The sequence below is a fragment of the Corapipo altera genome, unplaced genomic scaffold (assembly GCF_003945725.1).
Source record: "Corapipo altera isolate COAL_440 unplaced genomic scaffold, ASM394572v1 58, whole genome shotgun sequence".
NCBI lineage: Eukaryota > Metazoa > Chordata > Aves > Passeriformes > Pipridae > Corapipo > Corapipo altera.
The window spans coordinates 2,490,035-2,502,586 of record NW_020884898.1 but is presented as its reverse complement, the minus strand read 5'-3'; the positions used below and the strand labels follow the sequence as shown (position 1 = coordinate 2,502,586).

General features: G+C 40.2%; 1 protein-coding gene and 1 long non-coding RNA gene across 2 annotated transcripts in view; one reads left to right on the top strand and one right to left on the bottom strand.

Moving 5' to 3' along the window:
* The first annotated feature begins 1,566 nt into the window (after positions 1–1,566).
* Positions 1,567–10,497, top strand: SH2D1B (SH2 domain containing 1B). Its single transcript, XM_027648757.1, has 4 exons — positions 1,567–1,744; positions 5,034–5,097; positions 7,700–7,868; positions 10,238–10,497. The coding sequence occupies exons 1-4, from the start codon at positions 1,611–1,613 to the stop codon at positions 10,273–10,275; spliced, it is 405 nt and encodes a 134-aa protein (XP_027504558.1). The 5' UTR covers positions 1,567–1,610; the 3' UTR covers positions 10,276–10,497.
* A 1,653-nt stretch (positions 10,498–12,150) lies between these two features.
* LOC113949757 overlaps positions 12,151–12,552 on the bottom strand; it is a 909-nt gene continuing 507 nt past the window's right edge. The window contains exon 2 of the long non-coding RNA XR_003528552.1: positions 12,151–12,416. This is a non-coding gene — a long non-coding RNA (uncharacterized LOC113949757). The remainder of the gene's footprint in view (positions 12,417–12,552) is intronic.

The window sequence follows — 12,552 nt, the reverse complement described above, 5'->3', positions numbered from 1 at the left end:
AGGAGCACTCTACTAAGCCATCAGCGGGCAGCATCTGGTTGTTGTTTCCCTTTAAGTAACTTCTGGATTTAGATCTGCAAGATCTACTGAAACTACTGTCTTCTATTTCTGCACCTAGATAATGAGGTCTTTAGGGAAAATTGTGAAGAAGATCTAGTCATTACCTTTCTGAAAGAGGAATTCACAGTTGTTTCCCATTTATCTTCCTTTCAATACTGAGGAGAGAGGATCTGCCTGAAGCAGGGTAGCGTTGAGCAGCTGCTGCTCTTCCTTTGCAGAGCTGGGCTTCTGGAAAAGCCATTCACCTCACAATACCTCATGGAAAACGTTTATTTGCAAGATGTACCCCAAACAGTTTTAACTTGTAGGAAAATACAAGTGTATTTCAAAGCGAGGAGAATATTTGTCATATGCTCTCATGGGTACTTGGAAGGCAAGGGTATTTCCCCCTCCAACACCTCTATCGCCATCCTCTCAGGGGATAAAAGAAGACTTATTCCAAATGCTGCTGTCTGCAGACAATGGAAATTGGAGGTTGTAAGTACAGACACAAGTTAATCCGCTTGGGGATGGGGACTTGTTTTGTTTGTAGTCTGTGGTGACTGCAGTGCAGACCTCAGCTTTAGTGTCACTTTGGACTTGCCATTTCTAAGTTTCTCTTTTGAGGTTTGTTTTTTTTTTCATAAGTCTCGAAATTTCTTTGAGACAAAACAGTACCTTATTGCTTTATTCCTGAACTAAGATACCCCTGGACATCATCTTACTGACATGCATGATTAACTTGCAGTTAAATACACTAATGTTAATATCAGATTTTTATGTGTATAAAGTCGTCAGAGTAAGAAACATGAAACTAATAGCTGCATGTACAACATGGCTACTCCTGCTTACAGTGTTTGGTCAGAATTTACCTCGTTTTTCTCACAGGCTGTTTTTCCCAGCCTGGGGTCAAGAAGCCAGTCAGGGAGAAACCCTCCACCTCACACTGTTTCTCTATTAAACACCTTGCGTAGTTCTACAGCTTTTTTTGATGAAATTTGTTTAAACCTCTGCATGAACAGAGAATTGCCAAGCCTTTTCTGGAACCTTCTATGGCTTCATGACTGAGGCTGATTAGAACATCACAAACACCCATTTTCTCTTCTCAAATTCACCAATTAATTCTGAATAAAAAAGTCAAGAGTTTCTTTAGATAATTTTCTCCTTCTCTATACAGTCCTGACTTATTCCTGTAGCCCTATTTGCAGGGCTTTGAGCCACTTTAAACATAAAAAGATAACTATTCTTTGATGTCAACTTAGTTATTCCATAACTTAGATATGTGGTACATAACTCAACAGTCTCTTCCCTTTTGGTGTGGATGGTGACCAATGTAGACCAACCCTTTCCTGCCTTCACTGCATTCATGAGCTGTGAGCAGCAGCTGCTAACCAGCCTCATGTTGGACTGGTCAGTGAACAACACAGATGAGCTCGTGTGTGTGTACTTAGTGCCTCCAGTTTCAGTTCTCTGCAGGCAGCTGCACTTGGAATAAGTCTTCTTTTAATGTCAGGTTTCTGACTTCCTCTGGAATTGCTTTGAAAGGCAAGATACCTTGTTTTCTTTTGTCCATGGAGTTGCCATTTTTTCATGGAAAGATAACAAGAAGAACCTGTGAAGAACTGCTGGCCAAGAAGAGAAAGAATGGTAGCTATTTAATACGAGAGAGCGAGAGTGTGGAAGGAGCCTTGTGTCTGTGTATTTTGTAAGTACTCTAATACTGACTTTTTAATGAGTTTTCAGATGGATCCAAAGGCAACATTCATCTTCTCTAGCACTAATGGTTCTTCTCTGATATTAACAGACTCCAAGGGAGTGTGTATGCATTCAAATAGTGCTGGTCGTCTTAGGCTTCCTTTAGAGTAAGTGGTGAGAGGGTGGAATTTGCAAAAAATATTTTATGTAACAGACAATAAATGAACTGTAATTTGTTGGTGATGGTCTCTCTCTGCAGACAATAAGCAGAGCCCAGAGAAAATAGCTTAGCCTGCCAAAATATGTTAAGAACCTTACTCAAAGTAACTGCCTCTGTAATGATGAGTAAAAAGCATTTTAGCACTGTTAAGAGACTGAAAAGTCTCATGGTGTGTTACAAAACACTTCCTACTCTGTAGAATTTCTCCCTGATGAAAGATCACCCTTGTGTTTCAAAGGAATTTTACCTGAAATAAGAATATAAACTGAGACAGAAAGTTACAAAGTCCGTTTGAATTCATATGACAAATCCACGGACAAGATGGGCATAGAAAATTGCTACTTCTAGTCCTTAACTTTAATTACTACAATTAAAATTTTATTATTTTCTTCTCCTGTAGGGAATAGCACTTTTATTTCCCTGTCAAGAAGGTTGTTTTACACTTCTCATATATAATTGATCTGTTCCTAATGTATTAAATTTTATAAATTAGAATCTAGGTCTTTCTTTCCTTGAACCTGTGAGGTTTTACATTTCCTTGAGGATGTGTTTGAGTGTGACATCAAAAATTTTTAACACCACATCTAATTAATTCAAAAATACAAGAAAATGTTTTGTCAATGACTAAAAATGCATTTCTTATGAAACAAATCAAAGGAGAAGGGAGAAAAAGGGGGAGAAAAACATAGTACTATAGAGTTGGTAGGTAGAAGAGAGGAGGTCTGCACAATGACAGAAAAAAGAGAAGGGAAATAGCAAGTGGGGGACAAAGAGCCCTCAGGGAGGGAGCTATGGGAACCTGCTTTCGCTGTGGTGTGGAATGAGACAATGTAGGGGGTGAGGGGAGGACAAGGAGTGTGGGAGGGAACGGGCTTGCGTACCCTGTCAGAAGGTACAACAGGGACAAATGTCCCCTTTTTTGGGGGGGGGGGGCTTCGTTTGGGTTGGTTTGGGTTGGGCTTTTTTTGTTTGCTTTTTGTTTTGTTAAGGGCAAGGCAGATTTAACTTGTGATATCTTACAGGCATGCTTTGGTCTGTCACAGTGTGATATCTAGGCAGGCGTGCAAAAAAACATGTGACTTCCAGCTTGCCTCTGTGGGTTTTTAGTGTTAAAAACTAACAGAACGTTAGTGTTTAGTGCATTTGACTGTAACTCACACATTAATAAATGCAATAGTTAAACTGAAGGAGTGGCAGCAGTGGTGTAACAGGTGCTGGCTTGCACAGGTAAAAGCAAGGCCTATCTTGAGACAGCACGTGGGATGGTAACAGTGTATTGGCTGAGAATTGCCTCAGAGACTGGACTTCCTGGCAGTGGTTCAATAGTCAGAGGAAAACAGACCCAAAACTGGGGGAAATCAACACTGAAACTCTCAGTGCTGTTTCAAGACAACTTTTGGATTAGAATTGCATCTTGAAACTTTGCTTAGCACCTGACATGGCTGATGCACAAACTGATGCATCTTTCTCAAATTAGCTGATCCCTGGGCAGAGATCCTGATGCAGTTGCAAACAACCTCTGTTATTGGGATATGCGGAGGAGTGCACTTCCATGGAGAATCTGGGAGTCAGAATGGTGGGAACCAATTCAAAAGCATCTCTTCTCTAACAAATCATGGTGCACAGCTCTGCTGATACGTCTTCCTCCACAGCACACTGTCATTTTCATCCAAAACTGTCCCAGGTCTCTGCAAGTGCCTCAGTCAAGATCTACTGCACTTGCCACTGCTCTCCTTATGGTTCAACATCATTCTCCTCTCACCTTGCTTTTCTGCCACTGGATCTCCCCTGTGCCTAGGCCAGGCAATATTAATTTGTACTCTATTACCAGCTCTTGATAAGCATTTAGTAGTTAATGTGGAAACAGAAGTTTCCTTTCTAATGGTAGTTTCATATTTATTTAATAAAAAGTACAGTAGCTAAATAATATCCAGGCAGTAACCTTTTAAAATTTAGATGATCGGTAAAAAAAATGAGTTTTAAAAATTATCAGTTTCTGGTATTTTTTTTTCTCACTTCTCTGACTTTGTTCAAAAAATGAGCACCTACATTCATAAAGTACTCTTAAGCAAGGAACGTGTGGATTTCCACAGGTATATAAAGAAGAAAACATGCATCCTTGTGATACCACTCTTTGAATTAAAATAAATCTATTATAACTGGAAGCCTTCTCCTGATCTCAGTCCAGAGTAACTTTTTTTGCAAAACAAAACAGTTTATTTCAGAGTAACTCTATATTTACGTGCAAGTCCCCTGATACAGGTTTTCACCCTAAGATTCTCCCACTCAAGACAGCTCAATTCACTTAGCCACAGCTAAAGTTCTTTCGATGAACATGCATACCAGTTAAAAGAACTTGTTTTCAGACACTGCTCCCCGCTCCCCAACCCTCTCACTTATTTGTGGTGTACGTCTTTTTGCAACTCTGCTGCCTTTTTTCATCACAGTCACAACCTTGAGTTCACCTCTTGAGTTGCTGCCACCACAGTACTTGATAAAGCTTTAATTTCTGCTGACAAATTACATCCAAAGACATCAGTAGCCTTAGTGTTCAAACACCTGCATATTATTAAAAATAACAGTAATTAAAAACCTGGGAAATACAAAGGAAGAACAATTTTCTTAGAAGTAGGAGCAATGCAGTAATTTTCTAGGTCCTGGTGACTGGAGGCCATTTTCTGCTAACATCTCTCCAAGAATTCAACAGCCTTCTTGTGATAGAATATCAAAATGAAATTCAGGGAGATATCACACTAGAGGAGGATAAGAAGACAGATAAGAGGAGATGATGTCTGTGGAATCAAATTATGCTTATAAAAGGTCTGTGTGTTAGGTTTAGTTCATAAGTTCTTGGAAACTCCTAGTTAGAGTAATCTTGTATTTCAAGATGTTAAACCTTCACTCATTGTGCAATCTCTGTTTTTTTGCAATCTTCTGCTTTGTTTTTCTGCCTCTATCTCATTGAATTTTACTGCACAACTTCTCATATCTGTAATACTATCTCCTGTTTGAAGATATCTCTACTCTTGCGCTTAGTTACAAATGTGGTGTATTATGTATACAACTATGTTTTTCACAGCTTTGAAAACCTTGTCTACACTTACCGTATCTTCAGGGAGCACCAAGGATATTTTAGAATACAGGTGAGTAACTCTCATTATATATCTAGAGATTGCACTAAAAATCTTAGATTTTAAAAATCATAGATTAAAAGATCATTTTAGTCTATGATCATTTGATCTATCATAGATCATAGATTTAAAAAAAAAATACATAAACACAATACCATAGAAAATATTTACCAGTTTGCTTTCTTCTCTACTCATTTCTTGTCTTTTTGATGTTATATATATTATTACATATGAGCTCAAAAGCAGCTACTGTTTTTGTAGAACTTCCTTATAATCTAAGCAGATCTATTATTTATTAACCAGCTGCATTCTGATTTGACTATTTCTTTTTGATAGCACTGAAGAAAAATCTATCACTTTTGTTACTCAATCCTGTTCCTAATTAGCTCTTTCTACTTGAAAGCTCTGCCATCACACACAGCATCTCATAGTGATCTGGAATATTGCAATGATCTTTTTCATTTAAAGGATCTATAATTCTGTATGATTGTGAGGCACCTGAAGTGATGAAGCAGCAGATAATGCTGCTTATTCAAGAAAAGTCAAGTGTAAGAGCAGACTACTGCATCAATCAAATCCTCAGGCAATGTGAGAGGACGTCTATAAAGCTGGCTCCCTATCCTGCATGTAGTAAGACAGCCAAAAGGACTGCCAACAATTAAGTAGCATTTAAGTGGAATGAGGAAATCACTTCATAAAAAACATGCCAAGCTCTCACAGGCTGGTAATTTATTGCTTATTAGTGGTTTTCCACTAATGTATGAAAGATGCAATTTGCCATGAAGAAGAATGGTTTGTTGAAAAAAATAATACGTTTTGGACTACAGCCACGGTAGCAGGGTTTGCTGTCATTTCTATCAGCAGGTAATAACTCAGACACTTTTAGTTTTTTCAAACCCACTTTTCTTTACAAGGTTTAGCCAAGAATGTGAAAGAAGAGTTTTGTTCTTCAAAATTTTAAGTCAGATTGTTTGGGCTTACTAAACTAATGGACTGAAATAATATACTGATGGTGGAGGAGAGATTGTTTGGGGGTTTTTAAAGGCCAGATTCAGCCATGAGCTTTCTAGAGTGCAGTAGTTTGCCCCCATCAGCAGCTAAGCACCCCCACAGCTGCTCATTCCTTGTCCTGCCTAACAGGGGAGGTGGGGGGAAGAGAACATGAAGATCAAAAGTGAGGAAACTCCTGGACCATTTAAATAGGTAAAGCAAAGTTGTGCATGCAAGCAAAGCAAAGATGGAATTTAGTCACCCCTTCCCATCAGGAGGCAGCCACCTCCTAGAAGACAGGACCTCAGCCCACACAGTGTTTACATGAGAAGACAAATGCCATACCACAAACTTCTTCACTTTCCCTGAGCTTTTATTGCTGATCAGAGTGTGGGATGGGATAGGATGGCATAGGATGGGATGCTATGGCATGGGATAGGATAGCACTTTGGCACATTCAGATCTGCTGTCCTTCTGTGTCCCCTCCCAGCATGTTGCACACCCTCAAGCTACTCACTAGGGAAGCAAAATGTGAAAAAAAGAACAATTTGAAGGCTGCATGAGCACTGTTCAGCAACAGCCAAAACATGGGTGTGTTATCCACAGTTTTAGTCACACTTTCAAAACACAGCACTATCCAAGCTTCTTCAAAGAGTGTTAACTCCATCCCAGCCAGATCTAGTACACAGAGACAGTGGTACAAAGTCCATACAGGGCTGAATGGAAGATAAAGGATGCAGAAAACCAAAGAAAATAAAGACATGTTTCTTTGTTAGATGGTGAATTAAGTGAAACCAAAGCCCTGTTCACTTTTAATGAGGATGCTTGCTGTGATTAGAGCTGATTGATGTGCTCACTGTCTGGCCCTGAAGTCACCAGCACTGTAAAGTCTGAGTAAAAATTCCTGTGGGGCTGTGCCATGGAAGCAGTTCAGTCTTGTTGTACGAACCCACAGTTCAAAAGCAGGTTGTGAGAACACTGTTGCTCCCCTAAGGAGTACCACTCTCCATTTTTAGCCTCAGGAGTGTCCAAGGCAAGTTACAAAGCTGGACAGATAATAAACCCCTGCCTGATAGTGAAAGCTGGGGGAGTTCGTATGGATCCTCAGACAAATCTGCCACCACTGCACATGTCCTATACTTGACAGTGCTGACATTTTGTAAAAGTTTGGCTCCTGTTTGTTACATAGTTATTTAAATACAACATTTTAAGTGAGACCTAAATAAGTTATCCCTAAACTTATGCTCTAAGACCAGAGGGGAGTGTGTAATGCTGTCTCTCTTTGGTGCTCTGCTGCAGTGGGTGGCTGCAGCCCACATCTACACCAATATTTTAAATGTATGTTCTTTTTTGATTGCTGCAGCACACATCTACACCAATATTTTAAATGTATGCTCTTTTGGGGGGAAAAAAAAAAAAAAAAGATGAGAGAGGTTACTCTTAGTGCCAAATCAATGCTACCAGACAGGTGTCCCAAGTGTTTTAAGGACAGCACAATATTCTGTCACCAAACTTGTTTACGAACAGGTCCTTGGTAAATAAGAAGCAACCTATAATTCCTTTCATTTAGGGTACTCCATGGGAAGGACAGTCGCAAACAAACTTTGTTGTCTTTTCCTTGCAGACTTCTGAAGGTGTTCCAGAGAGGATCTTCAGAACGTTAAAGGACCTGATATATGCTTTTGAAAAGCCAGACCAAGGACTGATAACAAATCTCCGCTACCCAGTGAAGAAACAGAAGGCCTCGCAAAGAAGCCAGAGGTTCAACTCAGGAATAGACAGCGTTTATAGTGGTGAGAAATTTAGCTCTGCCTTTGTGGGTTTTTTCTAAGATGACAGTTTTGACAGGTTTGTGGTAAATACTTGCTAAATGTCCTCTCATGTGGACAGAAGTTCAACATTCTCCCTTCTCTCTTATGTTCACTGAAAATGGTTATTCTCAGCTCACAGGTTACTTATCTTACTTACCCTCATCCACTACAAATTAACAAATTAAAATTGTGAGATACAGAATCGTGATGTTGCCCACATCTCACTCCCTCATGGGTGTTGACATTTCTAGGCTAGGGAAGACTGAGAACCAGTTTTACCCAATGTGGTTCTGTCGAGGTGCCAGCAGGCCCTTGCACTTCACTGGGACTTGAAGCTGTCCTTTACCTTCATTGTCCAGGTTCTAAGCTATTTTTACATGAAAACCTAACTCAGTTATTTCTGAGACTGGGGGGGAGGGGAGTGAGAAAAAAAAAAAAAGAAAAAAACCCCAGTCATCTTGTGATTTTTATTAAAATACAACTAATTAATAAGCATATAGCCTGGTACTCAGAATCACAGATCTGGAACCAGAGAGTTCAGCCCCTCGTTGATTTTCTTCTGCTAATTTATGCTCATGAGTCCCAGGTGTAAGACAGGGATATGATATTTCTACATGACAGAATTATGGAAATAGATGCAATAAAGATGCAGGTTTTAATAAAACTTTAGAATGTTTTATAGCCCCATGTCAATCCAAACAGCCTTGTTTTGGGAGGAATGACTGGACATGCTATTGGTAACTTGCCAGCAACCCTCACGCACCTCTGAAAGCCACTCTTCATGTTACTGCTGTGCTGTGCTCAGCTCCAGCATCCATCAGGCCACAGGCTGAAAAATAACCCTGAAACTGTTCAGTGTCCTCTGACTGAGTGTGACAAGAGTCAAAGTGAGGGAACACGTGAGCAAGGGAAACCCTTTCATTAAGTACCATTATTGTAAAGGAAACTAAACCTTTAGGTCTCCAATCTGCTGTGTGATTTACATCTCACACCTAACAACAGCTCAAGGCAGTGGTGTGGGGCAGCCTCTCTGTGCTGCAGTCACTGCATTTTTTGCACACAACAGCGCTGCAACATTCCTAGTGCTCCCTGAGCCCAACAGACTGAGGGAAAGAGTAGCAGAGAGGTATTTCCCATGTCTTCAACATCACCTTGTCACCTGCATCAGAAGGCAGATAGGTCACACTTGCTCTAAAAATGTTTTTATGGTATCTTACTATTGCTGCTCTGGGGAGATGGAAAATACTGCAGTAGCATGGATATGTTTTCAGGAAAAATCAGGTGTAATACATATTTTATTGTCTGGTCCTGCAACAAGGATTTTTCTAGTAGATGCACAATGCTCTGTTCTGGACTCACAGGGAGGAAAACAAACCCTTTCATTTCACTGTCAAAATATTTGTGGTTGTCCATAAAAATAGAGGCTATTAGAAATAATCCAACTACTTTGGAATTGTTGTTATTCAATTTTAATTTAAATTTCACTTATCCAGCGTTCCAAAATTTCTCCTCAGAACTGCATTATTGTCACATGGTCACAAGGGGAGCTCAGGTTAATGTCACGATGGATCCCTCTGAAACACAGGCACCTCACAACACACCACAGTGCTCCCCAAAGCAAGCACTGTATTTTCCTGTCCCAGTCCCTCATGTTGCACTAGCAGCTGGCTTTGCTGCACATGTGGGACTGAGCACACCAGTGCTACCAGTGGAACACCTCAAGGGACTGGAGTCACAATCCTGGTGGCTGGAGATTTCTGAACTTTGTTTTCTAGCCTAGGAACAGCTAGTCTGAAAGTGGCTTCCTGAAGAGTACTAAGTTTCCATAGTGGAGTTTTGAGTCCCAAGCATAATTTCTGCTTTTTCCCTGGTTTCTCAAAAAACATCATAAATCTGAACAAAGTGTAAGAGAGAAAGGGTTTCTTCAGGCTCTCCTTCCTTGGTTGGGATGAGACCTTTTCTCTTGGGTATTTATTTAGAGAAGAAAGGATGTGTTATGCGATAGTCACAGATATCTGGGCTATTGATCTGATTTATCAAGTATGAATGATTTCCAACATTTCACTGCTTCTCAGGAAAAAGGGGGTCTCACATGGATACAACTGTTTATAACAGAGCTTGATGGCTCAGAAAAGGCAATGCAGGATTTGCCTCTGTGTGGGCTGCTGGCTAACCCAGTCCATAGGACAGGGGGCCTAAACGTTGACCCTGCAACGGCAGAGAGAATACTGAGAAACAAAACTGAGTTACTGATACCTGCCCTGCCACAGGCTGTCCTGCTTACTGTGGCCTTTCAGAAGGGCCACTTGCAATGACAACATCCTTTTTTGTTTTTATCTAATATTTTACAGAAATTGATGACGCCGATTATGTCACTGTCTTACCATGAAGGATCTGTGCCTGACGATTTGGGAAGCTGCCATTTCAGGCTGTGCCACAGGGCAGTGGATCGGCTGGAGAGAGCTGCCAGCTGGGCATCCTCTGTGGATCTTTACCTCTGGAATTACTCTCTTCCTTTTGCAGACTGTCAGAGCAGCTGTATTTTCTCCCATTAGATCCAGTACAAGCTACTATGTATTTTTGCTCAGCAATAAAAGAATTATTTTTTATAACAGACACACACATACATGGAAAGGTATCTGTGTCCAGGTATGTGTCTTCTGGGTTTTTTTAGCTAGAAAACTGTCCAGGATGTCGACTGCTAGAGTGAATATTCTGTTAGAAAGCAGCAATATAAATACAGTAAATGAATGTGCATAAAGCAGTAATTTATGACAGAATTTATATGTGTTGATAAAAATCATAAATGCAAAAACTTCTACTGACATTATAAAATGCTTTAAAACCCCTAAACTCTGCTATTTTGCACATGATTCATGTTACCTCGTTGTATAATTGGATAGTATTTCATCAACATCAAAGAATACTAGTAATAGTCTGTAGTTTGGAATAATCCAAATTAAAACAAAAATGTTAAATCCATGCCATAAAGAATTAATCAACAAAATGAAAATGGTTTGAAATACTTTTAATATTGAGAAATTATTCTGGAAGATTACAAGTGGAGTGCAAATTCTACATGCATGTCAGTATGAATGCATACTAGTGTTTAATAGGTACTGTACATATGAGAATGCTTATTGCATTTAACTTGCTACTGCCATTGGCTCTGTATTATGATATCTATGTGGGGTTTTTTTGTTTTTTAAATATAAAAATTTGCTTTAATACTACCCCTAATTTTAAATATTTAATAAACGCTTTTGTTCTGAAGGTGGTCTGCAACAGCCAAAGCCGGAATTGGAATGTATGCCCTGACTCTCCCAGTCACTAGTACACACTCCCTCACCATTTGAGACAGAGAGGAAGATATTTATAGTGGTTGTGTGTTTAAGATCTTTCACAAATTATTTATGTATTTTAATGGACAATACTAGTCACCTTTTTTTTCTATTATGTTTCTTTCACAAGAAAGAAACTTGTCAAAGGAATATTAGTTCCTTCAGTGCTTAGGAATTAATTCTTTATTTAACAGTGCTAACAGTTTTTGATGCCAGGCTCAACTGGTACTTATAGCATGAAAGAGACAAAAAAATAAGGATATTAATTGACTCTGGCATTGCCAGAAATACTAAAATATGTGTCCAAAACCTTATGAATTGAAAAGAAAGTAGTTGTCCATGAAGAATTGTACTATTGGACTGAAAAAACCCAACCCTTGCTCTGTAGAAGTGCATACACTGATGTGCCTCTTTATTTTCAAAATTGAGCAGACTGTCAGATAGCTGGTTATCACAGGTATCAGACTGAGCAACTGCTGTGCTGAGACACTCCACCTCCAGCAGCTTGGTCTTTAACAGAACACAACACTAGTTTTTCTGAAATCAGTCTCAGCAGTCCCCCACGTGCTCAGTCAGTCTCACTGGTTCAGCCCGGGGAAAAGGCTGAGTGACAAGGATTCCCAGCCTGTGCCTCATGACACTGACTGTGTGATTCCTGATGGCTGGAGAGGGGACAAGGGGCCGGGCTGCGGTGCCTTTTAGCTGGCAGTTGGCAGCCGTGTTTTGGACTTGGATTTACAACCCAATTGCGGCTGCAGCTCCAGGTGCTGCATCTAGGATTGAGGGTGGCTCCAAGCCAACCCTCTGGTCACTTCTCAGGCATTACCTCTGAGGCGGTCAAGTGAAGCACAGAGGATGATAAGGATAAAGGATTTAAAGCAGGAAAAAGAGACGCAGAATGAAATTTACATTACGATTGACACTACATTATTCACCAGTGCTTTATTGCTATATGGCAATGTTTATCCTGTTAACAGTATAAGAAAATGAGGACAACATACACATTCCTGCACACATTTGCAGGCAACACATATAGCAGAAAGCAATCCGTGCACGAGTTGAAAAAACACGGTTGAAAGCTTCACGCAGCAGAGCATCTACTTTCCAACATCCCAACGGGGTGTGTGTGTCCATGGGGCGGGGGGTGTGGGGGTGTGGTTGAGCAGTGAGGGGGCAGACCCTGTTGTACCTGAGGAGTCGAAAGGTATGAGAACCTGGTGTAAGAAATAACACGGTGTAAGGAAGGTATGAACACAGTGTAAGAGAGAACACGGTGTAAGGAAGGTATGAACACAGTGTAAGAGAGAACACGGTATAAGGAAGGT